Source organism: Hyaena hyaena, unplaced genomic scaffold (genome assembly GCF_003009895.1).
Source record: "Hyaena hyaena isolate Hyena2069 unplaced genomic scaffold, ASM300989v1 scaffold_476, whole genome shotgun sequence".
Taxonomy (NCBI): domain Eukaryota; kingdom Metazoa; phylum Chordata; class Mammalia; order Carnivora; family Hyaenidae; genus Hyaena; species Hyaena hyaena.
The window spans coordinates 1184189-1208338 of record NW_024081111.1 but is presented as its reverse complement, the minus strand read 5'-3'; the positions used below and the strand labels follow the sequence as shown (position 1 = coordinate 1208338).

Here is a 24150-nt window from a genome sequence, read left to right as displayed (position 1 = left end):
CTTCATGAAGAAGGAATGTTGGCCTTTCTGTTACTGGTTTACCTTTGGTGGTTTTCCTAAAGCAGGAGTCAGCACACTACAGCCCGCAGGCCACCTCAGCCTGCTGCCTGTTCTTTGTAAATACATTTTTATGGGAACACGGCTATGTCCATTACACATTATCCGTGGCAGTTTTAGCATTATGTGGGCACAGTTGAATAGTTACAGTAGAGACCGTATGGCCTGCAAAATCTTTCTGGTCTTGTACAGAAAAAATTTGTCATCCTCTGACCTAAATGAACAGTATTTTGAACAATCCTGATAGCTGATGAAAGCCTTCTATTTCAAAAAAATTTCTTTCTTTGAAATACAGCAAGTTGATGTGGGATAGTTGCTTCACGGGGAAGATTGTGCATGCTTGTTTTTGGCTCCCCGATCGAGTATACAGAGCAGCTAATGTGTGCGTGGAGTTTTTTAAATGATTGTTTTGTTTTCCCTACCGAATTCTAAAATAAAGTGCATTGTGATATTGTGGAGGTTGTTGTTAAGAACACAGAAGTACTTCTTCCTAAACAGTTCCAGTTTATGCTTCTAATGTGGATATTCTTTCTCTTTGTACGCGTGTACGCTCAGGGCCTCGTAAACCTCAGATCATTACGTATTGGCATAGTGGGCATACGTGGTTTGTATTCCTGGAATCTCTAAAGCATGGTATAAGAGGTTTTACTACAGAAGGAACTTATCTTTAGAACCTTTTAGTTGCAAATGTTTAGAAGCATGTTCTGTTTGGAGATTTGTTAGTCTTAAGAGATTTGACTTAACAAGCTGCATCCTGTCAGTAAAGTTGGGTAATTTCCATTGTTGGCCCATTCTGGGAATGGAGAGACAAAACACACCTGCTCTGCATGACTTAAAGCAAATATAAGGAAGTTAGCATGAAATCTGGATGAGAGAGATATGATTCATTCTGTAAAAATGGCCAGCTGGCAAGATTTCTTCCTGCGTTTAAGGACTGGAGCAAAGCTGTGGCTGTGATAGTTATTGGCAGCTTGATGTGAAGTGAGGGAACTTCTTATCAATAATTAGAAACCGATTTTCATTGCTTTGAAAAAGCATAGGCCTACTAAGGCTTTGTTGAAAAGTCACCCTTTTTCTGCCAGCACCTTTGGCACATTTCCTGTCCTCGATTGTTCTCTTCTCATTTGTTTTTCACTTGCCACTTGTATTTCTTTAGATGGTGAGCCAGCATCTGCGGTGGGGGTGATTTCCATTTTGGCATATCACAGAGCAAGTAGCATATTGTGAGTGTTCAGCAAATGCCGTCGGTATGCTTGCTTAGCTGGAGTTTTGGTTATCAGATAGTAATTGGAGAAAATTATTTTCCAATTGAAGGAGAATGTCACACTTCGTGAGGTGAGGAGTACCTGTTTTAGATGTACTAGAGAAACCGTATACATGCTAGTAGCAGTTACCTTCCCGAACCTGCACTCCAGGGTCCTGAGCCGGCTCTACCACACAGCTTCGGTTTTTGAGAACCCGAGGCAATCGCCAAGGTTGACTGTAGGGTTTTCTTCCTTACAGATGTTCAGGCGGTTGCTTACGAGGAACCAAAACACTGGTGCTCTATTGTCTACTATGAGCTCAATAATCGTGTGGGTGAAGCGTTCCATGCCTCCTCCACAAGTGTGTTGGTGGATGGTTTCACCGATCCTTCCAACAATAAGAACCGTTTCTGCCTTGGGCTGCTCTCCAATGTTAACCGGAATTCCACTATTGAAAACACCAGGCGGCATATTGGAAAAGGTGAGTTTTCGCTTGAACCTCTTTCAAATGTTTGTCCGTTGTGTCCCTGTTCCCCTAGAATTGACGTAGTTGTTCCTGGAGCAGCCTACCAGAGCAAACACCAGGTAATAAACACTGGCTGCAGTTTGCAAATCGTTTTTCAGTTTGTATTATCAGGAAGCTACTCACTTTTCAGTCAGCGGTGTTTGTGTCCCGCCACCTCGTAGGAATTGATGTTAATCAGCTCAAATACTGATTTGAGGGGCACTATTCCATCTTGTGTTTGGGGGCAGAACAAAACAGCCGTTAAAGAGTAACTTAGAACGAAGCACTAAATGCAAGTTAAAACAGGTAAACCTAATGTGTTTCAAATGAGTACCATAACTCACTGGGAAAAATGAAGAAAGAACCAGTCCAGAGTAACTTAGGAATATGTATTTGGCTGTGATTCTTCAGTCTTGGCCCGGTAGACTAGAATGCTTGTCAACAAATTCTGAGCTCATTTAAGTAGGCTTTGATTGCTGAGTAGCAGTCTGAATAAAAGTTGTGGAACTTTTAGTTTTAAGATTAAGCAAGTGACTAACTGTGGACGGTACTGGGAGCCTGGGTTTTCACTGTGGAATAAGAAACACTGGAATAAGGTGTGGAGGAGGGCAAAAAATTCACCCTGTGGTGGTATCCGTGAAATCGTTATTTAATAATACACGTATGTATGTGTGTGCACATGTTTACGTTCTTGTGGATATGTGTGTGTGTGTGTGTGCGTGTGCATATTTAGGTGTGTTCATACATGGATGTAGTTTCTGCTCCGTCTGCTGAAAGGGCCAACAGGCAAAGATGCCCGGGAGCCATAAACATGTCTGGTTCTCAGCTCATCGTCTCTCACGCCATTTCCCACTGAGGACTCAGGGCTCCTCGGGGAAACGGCTGACTCCAAGTGTGGAGCAGGTAGACAGAGATGAGCCTAGAACATTTTGTTCTGTCTGAAAGTGAAGAGATGCCTATGACGGTGATGGGGGCATGTCACAGTAGACATCCTGCCGGGGCTTCCCCTGGCCACTTCTAGGACAGTTTCAGTAACAAAATAATTAAGTATGGTCATGGGTTTTAAACCACTGAAAAATAACAGTAATTTTTTTTTTTTTTTTTTACAAATAGTTTATTGTCAAATTAGTTTCTACATAACACTCAGTGCTCATCCCCAAAGTGCCCTCCTCCATGCCCACCCCCCCTCCCCCCCACATCCATCAGTCCTCAGTTTTTGTCAGCATTCAAGAGTCTCTCATGGTTTGCCTCTCTCCCTTTCCCCCACCATTTCCGCCCTTCTTCTCCCCCTTGTTCCTCCGTCAAGTTCCTCCTAATCCTCCTATACGTGCAAACATATGATATTTGTCCTTCTCTGCCTGACTTATTTCACTCAGCATAACACCCTCAAGGTCCATCCATGTTGCTACACATGGCCAGATTTCATTGTTTCTCATTGCCATGTAGTATTCCATGGTATAGATAAACCACATCTTCTTGATCCATTCTTCTGTTGATGGACACTTAGGCTCTTTCCATGTTTTAGCTATTGTGGAGAGTGCTGCTATGAACATTGGGGTCCATGTGCTCCTATGCATCAGCATTTCTGTATCCCTTGGGTAAATTCCTAGCAGTGCTATTGCTGGGTCATAAGGGAGTTCTATTGTTAGTTTCCTGAGGAACCTCCACACTGTTTTCCAGAGGGGCTGTACCAGTTTACATTCCCACCAACAGTGTAGGAGGGTGCCCGTTTCTCCACATCCTCGCCAGCATCTAGAGTTCTCTGATTTGCTCATTTTAGCCACTCTGACTGGCGTGAGGTGGTATCTCAGTGTGGTTTTGATTTGTATTTCCCTGATGAGGAGGGATGCTGAGCATCGTTTCATGTGTCTGTTGGCCATCTGGATGTCCTCTTTGGAGAAGTGTCTGTTCATGTCTTCTGCCCATTTCTTCACTGGGTTGTTTGTTTTTCGGGCGTGTAGTTTGGTGAAAAATAACAGTAATTTTAAGTCCATGCCAATACTCTTTAGATAAGGAATGGATGGGGAAGGCTGGTTCATAAATGTACAGTGAGTGCCAGTGTTGGAAAGTCATCATTTTGCAGCCCTCAGGCAAGAATCCTCAGTGGATGCTAAAGAGAGAATTTTTTGCAAGAATCAGGATATTGGCATGGTTTTACAGTGTCTCCTCACAGACACGGGAGAATAGAAGTGAGTAGCTATACAGGGGAGACATTGGACAGCATCTTGACTGGGAGATCAAAATTGCCATCACCAGCGAGAGACAGATGGATCCCATATACCACCAGATGTGATGCCCTGAGAAGGAAGTAACATCACCTATGTAGAATTCTGGTTGAGAATGCAAATCTGAATCTCATCATGGAGACACTTCAGACAAACCCAGCCAGAATGAGGAACATTCTATTAAAAAGGGTGAAAAGGAACTGTATTCTTCTAAAATATCAATGTCAAGAGACAAAAGTGTGAAAATGTTCCATATTAAAAGAAAGTAGACTGGGGCGCCTGGGCGGCTCAGTCGGTTAGGCAACTGACTTAGGCTCCGGTCACAATCTCACAGTTTGTGAGTTCAGGCCCCGCGTCAGACTCTGTGCTGATGGCTCAGAGGCTGGACCTGCTTTGGATTCTGTCTCCCTCTCTCCGCCCCTTCTCCCCCTCCCTCCCCCCCCCCGCTCACTCTCTCTCTCTCTCTCTCTCTCTCCTTCAAAAAATAAACATAAAAAAAAAAAAAGGTTAAAGAGATAGGACAGCTTTGTAATAAGCTGACCCTGAGCATGATCTGTGCCAGACGAGAACAATACCACAGAGGACCTTATTGGGATCAGCAGGCAAAGTTAAAATATGAGTGGTAGATAAGATAAGAATATTATGTCAATGTTTTACATACACTGGCATTGCTGACTATACTGTTGCTAGGTAAGAGAATATGTCTATTTTTAGGAAATACACACATATGTGCATATATATAAATATCCATCTAAAACAAATCTTGTGTCAGGATATATGTATATGTGTATATGTGTGCATATACATATATGTATGTATGCATATACACATATGTATGTATATGGGAGTGTGTGTGAAAAACTAGAGAAGGAGGTGTAAATGATAAAACATATGGAATAAATTGACACAATAAATGAATCAGGATAGTGGTTATCTTCTTTTGTTTCTCTTGTCTGTTCTGTTTCTGTAAGTTTGAAATTATTTCCAGAGTAAACACTTTTTTTAAATGACCTACTATAAAGTTTAGAGCAGTGGACCAAATTAAGAGGTCATTTAATAAATGGTTAAAAGGCATTTTGAGATAAAGTTTAACACTCCATCCTGGGGGCGGGGGGAACAACTCCTCAAACAGGACTTGATAGATAGTTTCTTAATATGAATAAGGGACAAAACCTAAATCCTAAGTTCACATTTAATGATGAAATGCATGAAACTAGGTTCATAACATATAGATATCTTTCCATGATCTGTAAACCCTGAAAATTGTACATAAACACAATTTTGTATACATTTGGGATGTATTTTTCATTAAGAGGGAGGTATTTTTCAAGTTTTTATCATTACCCCAAAGTAGTTAAAAGCCATTGTACTCTAGAACATTTCTATTAAAAATTAGGAAGAAGGGGCGCCTGGGTGACTTAGTCGGTTAAGTGTCTGACTGGCTGAGGTTATGATCTCACGGGTTGTTGAGTTGGAGCCCTGTGTTGGGCTCTGTGCTGACAGCTCCGAGCCTGGAGCCTGCTCTGGATTCTGTCTCCCTCTCTCTGTCTGCCTCTCCCCTACTCACGCTCTGTCTCCCTCTTTCTCAAAAATAAATAAACATTAAAAAAATTTTCTTTAGTTTGGAAGAAAATAAGGATTCTGGGAATGCTGTTATTCAAAATTGTTTCAGATCCCTTGACTAGTGTATTCAAATGTAGAATTATTGATAATGGAAATTAGCCAAAACTATCATTATTGCAGATGATATGGTTAACCAATTGATAATATTCTTGGAAGAGATTCTTGAACTGAAATTAGTAGGTCAAAGCTCTTGATATATTATTCCAAATTACTTTCCAGAAAGCTTTTATTAAATTCTACTTGTACCATAAGTCCATGGATGAGTGCCTTTCTTCTTTCACCAGTGTCGGCATTACTGACATAAGTAAAACTTATGGTCATTGTGTTTTATGGTTGTTTATCTAGAAACCTTTAAAGAATTTATTTTTAGGGGCACCTGGGTGGCTCAGCTGGTTAAGCGTCCAACTTCGGCTCAGGTCATGATCTTGTGGTTTGTGGGTTCGAGCCCCACGTCGGGCTCTGTGCTGACGGCTAGCTCAGAGCCTGGAGCCTGCTTCAGATTCTGTATCTCCCTCCCTCTGTGACCTTCCCCTGCTCATGCTGTCTCTCTCAGAAATAAATAAAACATTAAAAAAAATTTTTTTTAATAAAAATTTATTTTTAGAAATGATATGCCAGTTTTCTTTAATCTGGCAATAACCAGTAGAAAATATAATGGAGGAGAAAACACGTTCCCAGTAGCAACAGAAAACGTAATTACTTGGAAATAATCTGAGCAATACAGGAGAATTAGGTAGTGAAAACCAGATTTTACTGAGAGAGAAACAAAATATAGGTGTATAAATAAGCAGTCTGTATTCTTTAAAGAGAGTGCTTAATATTGTAGAATATTTTAAGGATATCCATTCTTCCTAATTTAGTTTATGGTTTAGAACAACCTGTGCCAGAATCACAATGTGTTATTTCTTGAAAGTTGGAAAATATGATCTGAATATTACCTGGCAGGTTAAACAAGTGAAAATAGCTTATTTTTTTAGTGGAGGAGTAAAGAAAAACTTCTTGATGTTAGGTTAATTCAACTATGAAACAACAATTAAATCAGTATAGACAAAACAGTAGAATAAATTAAACTGAGACTATGTTGTATTTTAAAATTAATTAATGTTAAATGAGGCATAAGAAATCAGTCATCTTCCAATGGTCCTGCAGTAACAAAGTTAGCTTTTAGGTGAGGCTGTAGGGAGAAACCCTGACCTTGTTTCATTTATGCAAATAGATAATTGAGGGTTTTTTAATGGCCAGCTATTAAAAAGCTAGAAGAAAATACATTTGATCAGAGAGGTAGAAATTTATCCCTCTGGGATAAATAGGTAAGGAATATGAACAGTAAGTTCATAAGAGAAACACAGATAGGTAATAAACCTATGAGAGCCTATCCAGTCTTACATACAAAGTAAAACAATATTGTTTTTCCACAATAATTTATTTTAATTTATTTGTTTTTGTCTTAAACTCAGTATTGGTACTGGCAAAATGAGAAAGGCACCCATAGACCGCTGGTAGGGTGTAAATTGATATAAGCATTTTGGAAAGTCGTTTGGCAAAGTGAATCAGGAGCCTTTGATCCAGTGATTTAACTTCCAGGAAGCTGTCCTAAGGATATTATAAAAAATTATCCAGAGACTTTATGCTGGCATTGTTACAACAGCAGAAAAAAAGTATCAACACTCTGGTCCAGTAGTAGGAGAATCACTAAAGTAAATTATTGTATACATATAATCGTGTAGATACTTTGAATGTTTACAGAGAAAGTTTAGTAATACAACCAAACACAGTGTGTCAAACTGTTAATAATTATTGCCTCTTCATCACTAAACGAGTGATGATATTTTCTGACTTTTTATGTTTTGTTTTGCTTTCAAAATTTTCAGAAATGAAAATTCTTCATTTTTACTATCAGAAAAAGTAAACACACACATTCTCTCTCTCTCTCTCTCTCTCTCTCTCTCTCTCTCTCTCTGTCTCTGTCTCTCACTCACTCTTTAAATTTATTTTAATGTTTTAGTTATTTCTGAGAGAGAGAGAGACAGTGTGAGCAGGGGTGGGTCAGAGAGAGAGGGAGACACAGAATCCAAAACAGGCCCCAGGCTCTAAACTAGCTGTCAGCACAGAGCCTGACACAGGGCTCAAACCCATGAACCATGAGATCATGACCTGAGCCAAAGTTGGACACTTAACCAACTGAGCTACCTGGGCACCTCTCTCACACTCGCTCTTAAATTGTTTTCTCTACATCAGGCAGGAAAATGGGCTTCTGCTGTAGCAGCTATATAATTGCCACAGAAGTTGTAGCCATTGTATACGTACGTGTAAACACAACACATAATATTTTGGATTGGATTGGAGACCATACTTTTAGCATTAGCTGAGCCATGCTGGAGTTACCTGCAAGGTGGATTGTTTAAAGCCACATGGGATGGGACTCTCTTTGCTTCGTGGCCTATAATAAAGTAATCTCCCTTAATGGTATAGGGCTTTGTCAGAATGTCCCCCCCTCCCCTTTCCTTTTTTTAAAGGCTCGGTAGGATCAATTTCCTACACTCCTGGCACTCTGAGATGTCACAGGAAGAAGTTTGGAGCAGATGGTAGTTCAGGGAGATCAGATTCCACACAGTATGAATTATTTTTATAGTTTCCCCCCGCCCCCTGGACCTGACCTCTTCTGGCTCTCAGCACTACCTCCTCCATGTGCTTTTCTAGTCCTTTTGTACTTTTCTTGATTCTCCCTTCTCCTACCTTAACATTTTCAAACAGTTTAACTACAAAATAAATGCAAGAAAGAGAGCTCGTAGGATGAATATGTGTAGAATCTCATAATAAAGACTGGCTTTATTGTACTATATTTTTAGAGTGAGAATATGCTTTCAATCCTTGGCCAAATAGGGCATAAGACTTTTACCAAAATGAACTTGCGGCACTTTGCTACTTATTTTTACAAGACTTTGTTATATTATTTCTTAGAAACCTCTTAGATATACTTGTTAACAAAAGGACAATATATTAGCTAACATGGTTAACTAAGATTTTATCTGCTGTACAAGATTTGGGGAAAAACTAGTTAGCCAAAGTTTAAGTCCAGGTGAATTCATATATTAAAGAGACACAGATGCTTCTCAGCTGTGAGAAATGATCATGAATGCATTCCGTTCCTTGTCTTCCTACAGGAGTGCATCTTTACTATGTGGGAGGGGAAGTGTATGCCGAATGCCTCAGCGACAGCAGCATCTTCGTGCAAAGTCGGAACTGCAACTACCATCACGGGTTTCACCCCACTACCGTTTGCAAGATCCCTAGCGGGTGTAGTTTGAAAATTTTTAATAACCAAGAATTCGCTCAGTTATTGGCACAGTCTGTGAACCACGGCTTCGAGACAGTCTATGAGCTCACTAAAATGTGTACTATCCGCATGAGCTTTGTAAAAGTAAGTGGGCTTTATTTAACATGTTTGCTGTGCTTTCTCTCGGTATATAAATCTATATGCTCTTGATATTATGTCCATAGAAGCCAGCATATTACCACGGCATGTTTAAACTTCAGTGAGGGTGTCAGTTATTAGGCTACAATTAGAATATAGGAGTGTTTGTATTTAAATGTCAACAGTGTAGCAGGCTTTAATAACTTTTTCCTATTCAAATGAGCACTATTTTAGTGATACCATAAGAATATGTTTTGTTATATATTTAACATACATAATTTAAACACACGATTTTCTTAAAAGATCAATTCAGTAAACAACCCCCCCTTCTTTTTCTTTTCATTCTGTGTTTTTAGTGCCTTTATGATGATAACATTTGTGGCTTTTGTTTCAGCAATAAATGAGTGATCTTTTTGTAAATAAAAGTTCACCATGCTTGGGTTTAATTTTGATAGGTCAGGGTTTTTTTTTAATGGTTCTAGTAAAACCTCATGATTTTCCTATAATTCAGAAGTTAATATTGCCCAAAGATCAGTAGGTACCTTCGTTCTAAGATTATTGTGAGGGTTGAGGATGAAGAAATTTAAAGACTTTGCTCACGATAATTGATCTCTTTCTGCCTTCTTTTCCACCTCTGAGAAATAAGAAAATTTAAAGATGTCATTGAAATGTCAAGAAATTAAATGCCGAATAATGATTAGATTTCATGAGTTGTAACTTATTCTAGTGACAGACTTGTCTCTAAATTCTCAAAGATAAATTTTCATCCTCTGTTACCTTGAGAAACAAAACTAACTATATATTCTGGTGAGGCAATCACCTTTTATGTCCTCTCTTCAGAAGCTCACCTAACTTGTTGTGAAACCTGTTTTGTAATGTATGTATTACAGAGGGTAATTTTGGAACCTTAACTTCGTTAATCATCCTTTAGATCAAAGATAGCTTTCCCTGAATATCATCTTTTTCTTACTTCTTGAATCATATTAGCAGATTTTGAGTTTTTCCTCCTGGTGTTTTCTCAAAACGTAATTCAGCAGTTTTGTGTGTGTGTGTGTGTGTGGCTGACTTTGGTACCTATTTAGTATTAAAGGAGGTTTTTTACCTTTTAAAGAGGTTTACCAATATGCTGTGTACCTGTGGGACTGGAAAGATCTTTCTCATGCACTATTCACATTCACGGTTTAATTTTTGACTTTGGCCAAAATGAATTTTAAAATGAAGACTGAATTGCCAGCAGTGGTTTTTGTTTGTTGTTGTTTTAAATTTATTTATTTTGAGAGAGAGAGAGAGAGAAAGATCATGCACATGCAAGCAGGGAAAGGGCAGAGAGAGAATCCTAAACAGGCTTCGCACTGTCAACACAGAGCCCGGCGCTGGGCTCTGTCTCATGAACCATGAGATCATGACCTGAGCCGAGATCAAGAGTTGGACCTTTAACCAACTGAGCCACTGAGGTGCCCCTTATTTGTTGATTTATTGGTATGGAGGAAAGTATACCTATTTTTTTTTTAATGTTTATTTTTGAGAGAGAGAGACACACACATACAAAGTACGAAGAGTCAAGAAACCCAGGTTCTAGTTTTATCTGTCATTTTATTTTTTGCTTTTATTTTTTTTTGAACATTTATTTATTTTTGAAAGAGTGAGAAAGAGCATGGGTGGGGAGGGGCAGAGAGAGAGGGAGACCAGAATCCGAAGCAGGCTCCAGGCTCTGAGCTGTCATCACAGAGCCCAACATGGGACTCGAACTCAAGACCTGAGCTGAAGCCAGATGCTTAACCGACTGAGGCACCCAGGCGCCCCTTATCTGCCATTTTAACTGTGTGATTAAGGTACAGGATCCTTTGCTGCTCCTCATGTTCATCTTTAAAATGTGTGGATAGTGGGGCGCCTGGGTGGCTTAGTCGGTTAAGCGTCCGACTTTCGCTTAGGTCATGAGCTCACGGTTCGTGGGTTCGAGCCCCGCGTCGGGCTCTGTGCTGACTGCCAGCTCAGAGCCTGGAGCCTGTTTCAGAGTCTGTATCTCCCTCTCTCTCTCTCTCTGACCCTCCCCTGCTCACGCTGTCTCTCTCTCTCCTAGAGATAAATAAAACATTTAAAAAAAAATAAAATAAAATGTGTGGATAGAGTTGGGAACTGTGGTAATCATTACAGAGTTCCCTTGATGAGTCTCTTATTCTTGAAGGACCACTCAGGAAGGATTTATGATTCTACTGCTCCAGTTGGCTTTCTCCTCAAACTCATTTCATATTGTTTATGTGGTCACTTTTAATGGTTTTACTTTTACAGATTTTTAATTATTTACTTTACACAAGTAAAAACAAACTTTATACTAGTAAAAAGTGTTTTTGATACGAGGATATGCATTTAAAATGTATTAGATTTCATTTGTTCAGCAAATATTTTAAGCACTATTCCAGAGAACTAATAGAAAGATGAAAAAAGCACCTAAAGTTTCTAGCTTCACAAATGCTTACAGCCTGGTATATGGTTAACTGTAAGATAATGTGATATATGCTGGAATGGAGGCTAATATAAGATATAATAGACATAGCTGGGAAGCTGGATTTGGAAAGTTAAGAGTAAACAAATTTTTTTTTAAATTCTCGCTAACATGATGAAGGGCAGCTGCGTATCATACAGTTACAACAAAAAGTTTGCATAGTATTTATACAATAGCGTTCTTATTAAACCATAAGGATTTTATACCTTGCCCTCGCACACTTAGCATCTTAGAAAAATGACAGGGAACATTTTAATAATATTAATCGCCAGCCTTTTTACTGTTTTGAAGATGATCATCTTGGACTTCAAACATACATTTTATAAATTATTTGCACAGTAAACTCCCCATATATCTGAAAAATCCAAGTCAGTTCAGCTGAACAAGTATTTCTAGAGCTTCTGCTTTGTGCCAGTCACTGCTAGATGTCTGAGATAGACATAAATAAGATCTGATCCCTGCCTTCAAAGAGCTTACTATCTAATGGAGGAAACATGCACACAAACCTTTAATTTAAACTCCGCAGTGTATTGATAAATGTCCAAATGTATGGATGTGTATACATATGCAGTTCATATATCACAACTTTTTCCTGAAAGTTCTGACACTTGTATGTACTTCTTGAAATTCCTGGAGTAGATAGGTATCAGATAAATAGAACCCAGGCTTCTCTGACATTCCTCATGAAACAAGGGTTTATCAGAGCTTTATCTTCCATTGTCCACCACAACAATGAGTTTTTGATCACTGCAGTTGAAAAATTACCTTTCTCTTTTGCAACTTTAGTGTCCCAATTCAGTCATACTGAAGGATGTCTGGCAAACTACCTTCTTGTACAAATGAATGATGGAATCTGCTGCTTCAGAGCAGTGCTTGGGCATCAGTAATAGCTTTCTGGAGATGGATGTGCCTCTGCCAGTTTGCTTAGAGATTGAAAGGTCAAGAGCACTGTGGTGATAGGACAACCTTCAATGGCTGAAAAGAAACAGAAAGTTTGTCTAACATGACTTTTTCGTTATTTTCTTGATGATAAAATGAGAATTTAATAAAGTTAAAAAGTGCCTTTGTTAAATAAAACAGCCTTCTTCAAATGAATTTTGAAGCTTTCATTCTCCAAGACCAGTACTTCTTAACCTGGACCCTGTGAAGGGAACTTAGGGAGCCTTGAACACACCCATCACCTGAAATTGCCTGCCCTAATGTGTGTGCGTTTGTGCACAGAAGCATCTGTCTTATGAAAGGCATCTGTACCTTTAATCAGTGTTTGATTACGTGAACTCTTCTCACTTAAAAAGTTTTACCATGGAATTGAGCAAGTTAAGTGACCTCCACTGTGTCTTCTAGGGTTGGGGAGCAGAGTATCACCGCCAGGATGTCACTAGCACCCCCTGCTGGATTGAGATCCACCTGCATGGCCCCCTCCAGTGGCTGGATAAAGTTCTTACTCAGATGGGTTCACCTCACAATCCTATTTCATCTGTGTCTTAAACGGCCTCAGGCTTCTGCCTCTTGAAAACTATTGAGCCTTGCATGTACTTGAAGGATGGATGAGTCAGACAAGATCAAGAACTGACAAAGGAGCCTCGAGCCTCGATAATACTTGACCTCTGTGACCAACTGTTGGATTCAGAAACAAACAAAAAAAAACCTTGGTAACATAGTGTCGATATCAAGAAGCTGTTTAGTTTACATTGTAACATTCTATTGTAAAGTCAAATAAAATGCATACTTTTAGCAGGACTTTGTGTATAGTTAAAGGAGAGATGGCCAAGCCAGGGACAAGTTATCTATTTGGTCCTAAGAGAAATGGTCCTAAGAGATTCTTTTCTGTTTGGCACTTTAAGGTCATCGTTTGGCAGAAGTTTAGCATTAATAGTTTTTCTGAAGTGTGTTTTTATCAGGTTTAGAAACCCATGCTGAGTCTTATTTTCATGGGTTTTCATCATATTTTAAAACTATTTGTTTAGTAATGGGTTTTGTTTGTTTTTTAAGTAAAGTTTAATCTGATGGTATACATAGTAATCTTTCTAAAATTGTATGCTGACCATACTGCTGTCAGAATAATGTTAGGTATATGCTCTTTGCTAAATATATATGTACAGAATATTTGGAAGTTAAGAATTGATTAGACTAGTGGATTTAGGAGTATTTGAGGGGGTGGGGGAAAGGGAAATGACAGCTGCAAATGTAGAATATACTGTAAAAAGTCAGTTTGTGGCTTTCAAGAAACAAACCGATGTCTGAATTTTGCTGTGTTTCAGTTTTTTAGAGATTTTATCCTACCTTTTTTTTTGCACCTTCTATCCCATTCTCTCCAAAAAGCAGTTATGCAGCTGGTTAATTCAAGTAACTGTGAGAGCAAATGAGTAATTCCTGCTACTCTGAAATCGACTGCCTATACGTCTCAATACCAACCATATGGAGTGCTTCAATTTAATAAGCAGTTTTTATGGAATTTACAGAAACAGGCTTTAATTTTCAAGTGACTTGTTCACCAACTGTTTAATATTTGGAGGATTTAAAGAACATCCCTGTTTAAAATCCATTTCAAACTTTTAAGAATTTTTTTGTACTGTGTTTGGTTTTATTTTTCTTCTGCTAATCTTTTATATTCACCTACGCTCTCGTACATTGAGTACTTTTATTCCAAAACTAGTGGGTTTTCTCTACTGGAAATTTTAAATAAACCTGTCATTATTGCTTACTTTGATTAAAATGTGTTGGTTCCTTATTCCACACGCTAGCTTTTGTGATCAGTCAGATTCACTTCTGAGCTTCGGAGATATTTCTCTCAATTATGCTTTGCCAAACATAACAAACGAAATTACTAACACAGACACAGGGAAACTGAGTCACGAAGAGGGCAGAGCCCCTTTAAATCAGAAAAGAAAGGACATGTGGAACTTTGGAAATTAAGGAAAAACTAGCAAAGTTTGGAATTTTAGATATACCTGTGAGGAATTGCAGCACCAACAATACTAGATGGACAATATTCACTCACCCAAAAATACCAGCATCTCCAACTTCACACAAAAAAGCAAGTGTAATAGTGGCACAAAGAAAGCAACGGGAGCCGAAAACTGCAACCAGACGGTGCTCACTTGCCGCTCCACCTCCTACAGGAATCCGCCGTCCCCTCTCCCACCCTCTCTCTCATCCCCCACCCCAGCCCCAAACAGCTTACCCACGAAGGACACAGTCTTGAGGAGACTTAGATTCTTCCCTGGCCACATCAATGCCACCCTTTCTTCTTTATAATTTGATACATCCTTCCCACGTTGTTCACCCCAGCCCCGTTTCTGCCCCCAACTATGACCAAGCAGAAATTTCTGCTGCATCTTTGCTGTCTCCAAAAACATCATGGTGCCTGTGGAGAAAGCCCTGGATAGAATACATGTATTAGTGCACACGTTATGTGCATCTGCTGGGTCACTGAACTTCGTGAACCTCTGTTCCCTCACCTGTAAAAAGGAGATAATGTTTCCTTATCAGAAAGTTAAGATGAAGCTCTTTTGGAAAAAAGTGCGAAAATGCCTTGGAAATATTATTGCCGTGCGAGTACAGGAGTCACTATTTTCTTAAACCCTCCCGTGTTCTATTTTCCCAGTTCCCTAAGTCATTCCTCCCACAGGTGGTCAGGAGTGATGATGGAGATTAGTGCGATATTATAATATTAGAGAAGATGAATAAATTAAAGCTATTGAGCTTCAACAATGAACTGTCACTGAGAATTTTCCAACAATAAAGAGCTGGGCTTGGGATGTCTCACCCTCTGCCTAGCAGATACCTATTGTTTGCTTCCCCTGCCCCCTTCCTGTGGCTGCCTGCTGGTACAGTTATGCAAATTGTTAACTGGGTGGAGCACGCTAGTAGGCAGCTTGGAGGTTGACCAGGTCAAACTCCAAAATAATCCAGAAGATTGAAACCTACTGGAATGGAGGACCCTAGGAATTTGCGGCATGGTCCATAAATCAGTCCTTCGTGCTCAAGTGCAATTATTTGTGTTTTTGGTAAAATCTTGGTAAAGATCATTGTATAAGCCATAGGAGCCCACATTGAATCTCTGGGAAGTTTCTAATTAAAGGGGGGGGGGGGAAAGAGCAACTGTTCGGATTACTTTAAATTCAACAAATTCAAACAAAAAGCAATGTGAGCTGTTTTCAGAGTAGACCTATTTCCTGCCACTGAGAAGCCACAAACGCGGATGATTAGCAGTGGAGGCCCTGGAGCTCCTCACTCCCTCACTTGTTTCTGAACTCCAGTGAGTTTAACTTTCCTGCATCTGTTTCATCATCCATAAAATACAGGCGACAAACTCATGGAGTTACCATGGAAATGAAGTCAACGCATTGACGGAGAACTTCTCAATAGATACTAATGTGACCAATTAATGGGCTGGGAAAGCAATCAAAAAGGAGTTCAAATCAGTAAACATTTGAGGAAGACTACTTACCTTTAAAATATGTGGTAATATGTGGTAAGCACAGTGGGAAATCCTGACTGACCTCAGGGAGCTTGAAGTCTAGTGATAAGAGAAACCCAAAGGAAGAAAGCTAGCAAGTTGTGAGTGCTTCCCATGCCAAGCACTGGGGGGTTTCCACACAAGAACATAAGAGATAATACTCTATTCTCAGTTCCTGTCATTTTTCTTATAAATGGGGAAACTAGCTCAGAAGCTAAATAACTTGCCCAAAGTCACCTAGCTAGTTAGCATAGAGATCCTAATTTCAATTCAGGTATGACTTTTTCTCTTGTTTGCAGACATATAAACTTAGTGTAAAATAAGGCAGAATGAAAAGCACAGAGGAGCACAAAGGAAAGAAGATACAGTTCAGACTTTGGGGAGTAGAGATCCATAAAGGTTTTACGGAGGAAGTGGTATTTAAGGTTGAGCTTTGAAGGTTGGATGCATTTTCATAATTGGAGAAACTTCTGGGTGAGGGAACAGTCTGAGTGGAAGTCTACGTGACAGACAGCTGTTGCTTGGTCCACCCCAGCATCTGCCCACCAGTTTCTGAAGACCTGCCTCCAACCTACAGGGTCGTTGTGGGATTTATCAGACAGTCCCTCTGGCCACTGTTAGGTGGTCTAGGTAGGGACCTGTGCTTTGGGAATGCTGAGCTTGGCAGTAAGGAAGAGTTTTTCTGTGTCTGGCTGAAGCTACAGTAAACTTTGAGATTGTCCCTACGATCTCATTGGCTCTATGGGCTGGGGATGACAAGGTGAGAGAGACAGAGTTCTCAGGGCATCCAGGCTGTAGGGTGTAGGACTTAACAAGTGCTGCCACTTTCCTATTCTTGGTTATCCTGCAACACTAGAATCTGCTTTTGCTTCATGTAGTTTGAGTTTTTGTCAGCCTGCAAGAATATGTGGTTTAAGCAATACGGTACGAACACACTTGACTTGTTTAAAAATGCTTATTTCTTTTCAGGGAGAGAGCACAAGTGAGCACCAGTGGGGGAGGAGCAGAGAGAGAGGGAGAGAGAATCCCAAACAGGCTCTGCACGACCATAAGGTCATGACCTGAGCTGAAATCAAGAGTCGGACACTTGGGGCGCCTGGGTGGCTCAGTTGATTAAGCGTCCGACTTTGGCTCAGGTCATGATCTCATGATTCGTGGGTTTGAGCCCCAGGTCAGGCTCTGTGCTGACAGCTAGCTCAGAGCCTGGAGCCTGTTTCTGATTCTGTGTCTCCCTCTCTCTCTGACCCTCCGCTGTTCACGTTGTGTGTGTGTCTCTCTCAGAAATAAATAAAATATTTTAAAAAGTTTTTTTAATTAAAAAGAGTCGGACACTTAACCAACTGAGCCACCCAAGAGCCCCATACTCGACTTTTTAAAAGAAAGACCATTTCTATAGGTGATTTTCTTTTAGCCAAACAATACTTGTTCACTAAATGTTTTAAAAGCCTAAGAATAAAAGAAGAAACTGAAAGTCACCTGTACTAACCGTTGGTAATTAAATTACTTTATCCTGGAACCAGGTGGTTGTAACAACCCGACATAGAGACACTCACATGCTATAGGAAATTCGGGTCTAAAGGTCAGTCATTAGCCTAGACGTGATTGGCTCCATGTGGTAAGCAGTTATTGGCACCAACCCTGTGCCAACCATTGTGCTGAGTGATAAAAGTGACTAAATCCCCGCCCTGCCTGCACAGCTTGCACTCTAATGAGAAAGGGAGGTAAGTGAGAGACAATAGCATTGTGCCATGATGGCAGAGGGTACAGAAGGGAATGTAAACTGGACCAGAAGACTCAGGGAAGACTTCTCGGAGGGGACGGTGCCAAATGCCTGGCAAATTACCATCCCAGATTTAGATCTCATAACTCAGGTCTCACCCAACACAGAAGAAGAGTGGTTGGTCTCAGTGTTCATTGATTTCTTTGTTATATACACATTTCTTATTTTTCTGGGAGAATTGGGATTGTAGGCAGTTTCATGAAAACTCTCTTTTTTAAGTGAGTCTGTTGACTGTGTAATTTTATAATTTGCATAATTCTTAAGTGATTTTTAAGGCAGTGGTCCCCAAGGATGGTGCTGGAGGGAATTCTCAGGCCTGCAGTTTCCAAGCACTGGAACTGAAAATCTCTTCACAGCAGATCTGGAAGCTCAATACTAGCAACTCAAAAGCCATAATACATTCTCACTGAGATGCAATACGCAGTTTAAAAGCTTTATTAAAAGCTTGGGAATGACTTTAAGGAAGACTTGGTGAAAAGCTGACAATGTGTAAATTACCCCCTCCCTGCCTTGATCTGAAAGACAAGTAAATCAAAGTAAGATAGCCCTGTAGAGTAAGTTGTTAAAAGGTTAAAAAAAAATAAATTGAAATCGAACTGCTGTTATTCCTTAGGACGTTTTGAGAACATGAGAGAAAACTTTGTTTTCTCCTTTGGTCTTGGGTAAGATAGAGACTAAAGAATAAATTCACTCCACCTTATTTCCATCCCATGGATTTACAGTTATGTTGCAGATGTAATAGTTAAAAGCATCTGGCACATGAATTATTATACACTTATTTTTTTAATGCTGACTCCATCACTTTCCAGCTGTGTCATCTCAGGCAAGTGAATTAATAGATGAATCTCAGTCTCATTATCCATAAATGGAAAAATAATAGTCATACTCTCACAGGTTGTGTATTGCTGTGATGTGCACTCAGTATTTGGCACAGAACCAGGCACACAGTAAGCACTTAATAGTGGTTTGGGTGCAATGGTGATGATGACCTAGAGAACTTCATGAATACAGGCCTAATGAACTCCTTTTTTTTTTTTTTTTTTAATTTTTTAATGTTTGGGGCATCTGGATGGCTCAGTCAATTGTGTCTGACTTTAGCTCAGGTCATGATCTTGCATTTCGTGGGTTCGAGCCCTGCATCCAGCCCTGTGCTGACAGCTCAGAGCCTGGAGCCTGCTTCAGATTGTGTATCGCCCTCTCTCTCTACCCCTCTCCCACTCATGCTCGCTCTCTCCTTCTTTCTCTCTCTCTCTCTCTCTCCCTTTCTCAAAAATAAATAAACATTTAAAAAATTAAAAATAGAAACAGAGAGAACCCAATGCAGGGCTCAAACTCATGGACCATGAGATCATGACCTGAGCCAACGTCAGATGCTTAACCAACTGAACCACCCAGGTATACCAGCCCTAATGAATGAATTCTTGAGTGTTCTCAGTATCTTTGGGATATTGTAGATGATTTGAAACCCAGTTAAAATTTTTTGAATCCCCACAACAATAATAAGCATTAGAGTAAAGAAAAAAAAAAAAAGCCGTGACCAGTGTGTATAGCACAGCTAATGTTAATAAAACATAAATCTTCTCCATTTTCTCCTGTGCTTCCAGCAAGAATCCCACCTATGGATTCTTGACAGAAGAATCTTTATATAACAGTATTGCCAGTTTTATTCTATTTACTAAATAACTGCTTTCAGAGTACTTACAAATACTGATTTAGCTTACTCCTTACTCCACCCTTAACTTATAGACCAGCCACTTGTTAGGATACCTCTTACCCTTGTGGTTTCCAGTATTAAAATAATGTCTTTATTCCTGGTTCCATCTGGGTTATTCTACCTTGAATATTTGCTAAATATTCAGAATCGTAACCGATCTCAGAATCGTAACTCCCACCACCCGTCTTAGAGTGTCACTAACCCCACAGGATTCAGGCTACTCTAGAGTTCTGACCCAGAGTCTCCTCCGTCCCCCGCGAGGCCACCCCACTGGAAACTGACATGCATTGTATGCCTTCCCCACAGCCTTAGTCATTCTTTTTCTGTGTCGTTCCAACATTCCAAATTCTTGTTTATCCCTTTGTAGGCAAGGATTTCTTTTGGTAGTGTAATTCTGTCTCCTCTGGTCAGGACATGGAAGGCTCCTCTTCTACTTCTGGAAGCGTATGATTCCTAACTAGGTGAATTGGCAGCCACTGTGCCCTGGGTGTCTGCCTAAATACACAGCAGATTCTATCAGTTACCGGTCATTGTATATTAATAACTCTCTCGTATCTAGTAAAATCCATTAACTCATGTCCCTACCAATTTTCCAGCTCCACCCCCTCCCTTGCCTAAGTATATTTAGAAATTTAAATTAGCATAGGTCCTTTTGAGAGGAAGGAGACAAGATAAACCAATTTAACCTTTATAGGATATGTAACTCTACTTAAGCATAGGGCATTAAGATAACACCACTAAGAAATGTCTCTAAAGCTAATCCCCATGTGACAGTAAAGCAGTTTATTTTTTTTTAATGTTTATTTTTGAGAGAGAGACAGTGAGCATGCGGCTTGTATGAGTTGGGGAGGGGCAAAGAGAGAGGGAGACACAGAATCTGAACCAGGCTGCAGGCTCCGAGCTGTCAGCACAGAGCCCGACACTGGGCTTGAACTCACAAATGGTGAGCTCATGACCTGAGCTGAAGTCAGATGCTTAACCAACCAAACCACCCAGGCACCCCGATGTGACAATAAAATGCTTTAAAATTTGAATCATTGAGACACCAATCCCAATGAGTTGTGACACTGATCTACCTTTATTTTTTATAACTTTATTTATTTTGAGAGAGTTTGAGCTGGGGGGTGGGGGAGACAGAGAGCTGGGGGGTGGGGGGGGGGTGGAGAATCTCAAGTGCAGAGCCCAAATGGCACTTGAACTCATGAACTTTGAGATCATGCCCTGAACTGAAATCCAGACAAATGTTTAACCCACTGAACTACCCAGGCGTCCTGATCTATCCTTAAAATGGGTAGGGGGTTCCTATATGTATTCCAGACTGGAGCCTCTGTCTTTCAGGAGACTGCAGGGGGAGGAAGTAAGGGAGAGGGAAAGTCAAAGACTGTATCCAGACTCTAGCCCCTGGTGATCTCTGGTGACCCATCCCTGTGAAGTTATCCAGTCCTTTGAGGCTGGGTTTCTCTCTGCAAAATGGGAGGCAAACCCTTCAGTGAATGTGTGAAGAAGAGGGACAAGTCTGTTTGTCATATCGATACCTGAGTTGGTGCCCAGTAAACAGGAGTTGCCATACTTATGTTTGGTGAGGCTGCCAGGCTGTCTTACTTTTTAATTTAGATGTGTCTATTTGAAAGTTCACCTTAACTACCTTCAAATTAAAAAACAATAAAGTTGTATGATATGAAAGTTATGTCTTAATAAAGCTGTAAAAAAAAAGGAATGTTTTTAAAATTTAGAAAAAGGAATCTATCAAATTCCCTTAGAGAATATAAAAGTGATTTTTAAGCTGAAAAACCTCAGTGCCTATTCTGTAGGGAGCCAATAAATATTGATTAATAGACTTCATCCATAGTTTTTCATGAGAACACAAGCCCAGTTCTCCCTTATGTAGACTGCCCTTAATCCAAACATTAATTACTACTTTTGTGTCACAAGATTGTTATGATAATCACACTCTATGCATTGGGAAATAATTTGAAATTCATGAAGAAGCACATCTTCATGCTGTGATAAATGAGTATAATTAGTTCCAAAAATTTTGTTCATAAGCCAAAACTGGCATCATTAATCATTAAATATTCCCATTAAAATTAATGTAAAAACTTCAGTGTTTCTCTTAATGGAATAATTAATAGAGTAGAGGCTTCCTTTAATGGTGTTGGAGGGCCCCAAGGCTCTGTCCTGGCTGTCCTTCTCTCCTTCATACACCCCCCTCCCAAGGTGACCTCTTCCACTCGCCAATCCCATGGCTTTGATTACCTTCTATATACCATTGACTCACAGATGTGTCTCCAGCCAGGACATCCTTGGGAACTCAGACATCTAAGTGTCCGCTTGACATCTCCACGTGGATGTCATCTCGAACTTAACATGGCCCAAACTGAGCTTGGTCCCATGCCACACCCCCATGTGCTCTTCCCCTTCTTGGTAAAGACCGCCATCATTCGCACAGTTGCTAAAGCCCCAGACCTTTATTCATCCCACATCTATTCCGTCAGTAGATCCCATTGCCTCCGCCCTCAAAACACATCTTTATCCACTTCTTTCCATCTCTGCTCCTTCCATCCTGGCCTCAGGCACCATCATCTCTTGCCTGGACTACAACCATCACTTTCTGGCTGGTCTCCTGGTCACCAGTCTTGTTCTTGCTACAGTTGAGTCTCCACATGGCACTAGTGGGAAAACCTTTAAAATGTGTATCAGTTTATGTCACTTTCTAGCACAAAATCTTTCCTTGAATTCCCAGGTGCTTTGGATCAGATCCAAACCCTCCTGTGGCTCATTAGGCACTTCCTTAGGGGTTTTCATTCCTAGGGGGTGATTAGGGTTTTATGGGAACGTTATGATTATCATAGTGGTTGGGAGGGGGTGCTGCAACTGGCATTTAGTGGGCAGGGTGAGGAATGCTAGATGTCCTGCAACTGCAGGACAAGCCTTTATTCTTTTTTTTTAATTTATGTATTTTAAGAGAAAGGGAATGAGCAGGGGAGAGGCAGAGAACGAGGAAGAGAGAGAATTCCAAGCAGGTTCTGCGCTGCCAGTACGGAGCCTGACACGAGGCTTAAACTCACGAGCCATGAGATCATGACCTGAGTCGAAACCAAGAGTCGTACTCTCAATCGACTCAGCCACCCAGGCGCCCCAGGTTGAGCCTTCATTCTGCCTGTTGATTATTACCTGAGTCTGGATCCAGACTTGGTATTACATATTAAATGCAAAATAGAAAAGGATGTGCTGTGTTTTGTTCCAAATTTTATCTAGAAGTGTTCGCCATTTCAGAAAATCCCTTCACTGCTGAAGGAGCCACTGGCCACGTTTGAGTGACTATTGCAACATCCCTTCACGTGCACATTGATTCTGCCTAAGTGGGGCTGCTATCTGCTTGCTTCTGTCTTCCAGCAGAGGCGTGCCTAAGCCTTTACATGTTGAAATACAAAGTACTTTATTATAAATTGCTTTTTAAAATGACTCCTTTAACAAGAATTAATGGTTGATTGATGATGCCAGTTTGGATTTAGGAGCAAAAATTTTGGACCAATAATACTCATCCGTTGAGAGATGAAATGAGGGCACCTCTACATGAAGCATAAACTATTTCCCAATGCATACACTATGGGTGCCACAACAATTTTACCACAAAATAAGTAATAATCAACACGGGCCATGTCTGCGAGGTCTTACTCTTCTCAGGGGAAAAATTACAGATGAGGTCCTTATGGACCACCTACAAATGAGGCACAGGAATTTATGGTTTAATACCATTCTTATGTTTCCTAGGGGAATTAGATAGCTTTTATATTCTTAATATGTTTTTTAACTTTAAAACAGTTAAGGTGAAATGAGCATATACAGGAATTTCCTTTTTGAGCAGCAGGACTGGGCACTGCAATTCTTTTAAAAGAATAATTGGGTCTTAGGTTTGAGATTCAGTGTCCCATGCGCTCTGGTTCTGGCTTACCTCTCCTGTCTGACTTCCTCCCCCTGCGGTCCAAATTCTCAAACACACCAAGTTCGCACCCACCTGAGCACCTGTGCACCAGCCACTCATTCTCCTTCCCTCCAGTGCTCCTCTCCCTGCTCTTCGCACAATGGCTCCTGCTTGGGGATTACCTTCTTGGATCCTTGCTGACCTCTCTGACAGTAGTGGCCCGAGGCATTCTACATCACATCACATCACATCACATCACATCATTGGCCACCACCTGATCAGGGACCTTCTCTGTCTTACACAACAGAACATTAAACATTACCTGAGAATATGGTAGAGGCCCAGAAAATGTTTGTAGAATTAAAGAATGAGGCAAGGTAAAACATATTGGTGGTAACATATGAATAGCATTCATAAGTCTTAACATGTAAAACTGTAAATGCTTGCATTATATAATAAAATGTTAAGGAAGACATTTGAACCAATATGGTGGCATTGCCGGCACCCATGGTCATCATTTCAAAGACTGCAAATCAGTGCCAACCAAAAGTACCTTCACAGTAGATTTTCAAGCTCTTTCTTCCAACTAGGTGTGGTATTTCTTAGTTAAAATATATTTGTGGTCACGTATGCAAGGTATAAGGGCTCATATAAATTCATATAAATGATTTCTTTTTCAAACTGAGGTAAAAAACAA

The 24150-nt window shown here is 40.3% G+C and overlaps 1 protein-coding gene across 5 annotated transcripts in view; it reads left to right on the top strand.

Annotated features, from left to right (window-relative positions):
- The window catches only part of SMAD1 (SMAD family member 1), a 77689-nt gene extending 63413 nt beyond the window's left edge, over window positions 1-14276 (top strand). For all 5 annotated transcript variants that reach the window (XM_039254315.1, XM_039254317.1, XM_039254320.1 and 2 more), the window contains 3 exons: window positions 1561-1782; window positions 8819-9075; window positions 12917-14276. In XM_039254315.1, coding sequence (XP_039110246.1) covers window positions 1561-1782; window positions 8819-9075; window positions 12917-13060 — 623 coding nt within the window. In that variant the 3' untranslated portion in view covers window positions 13061-14276. The remainder of the gene's footprint in view (window positions 1-1560; window positions 1783-8818; window positions 9076-12916) is intronic.
- Window positions 14277-24150: the final 9874 nt, after the last annotated feature.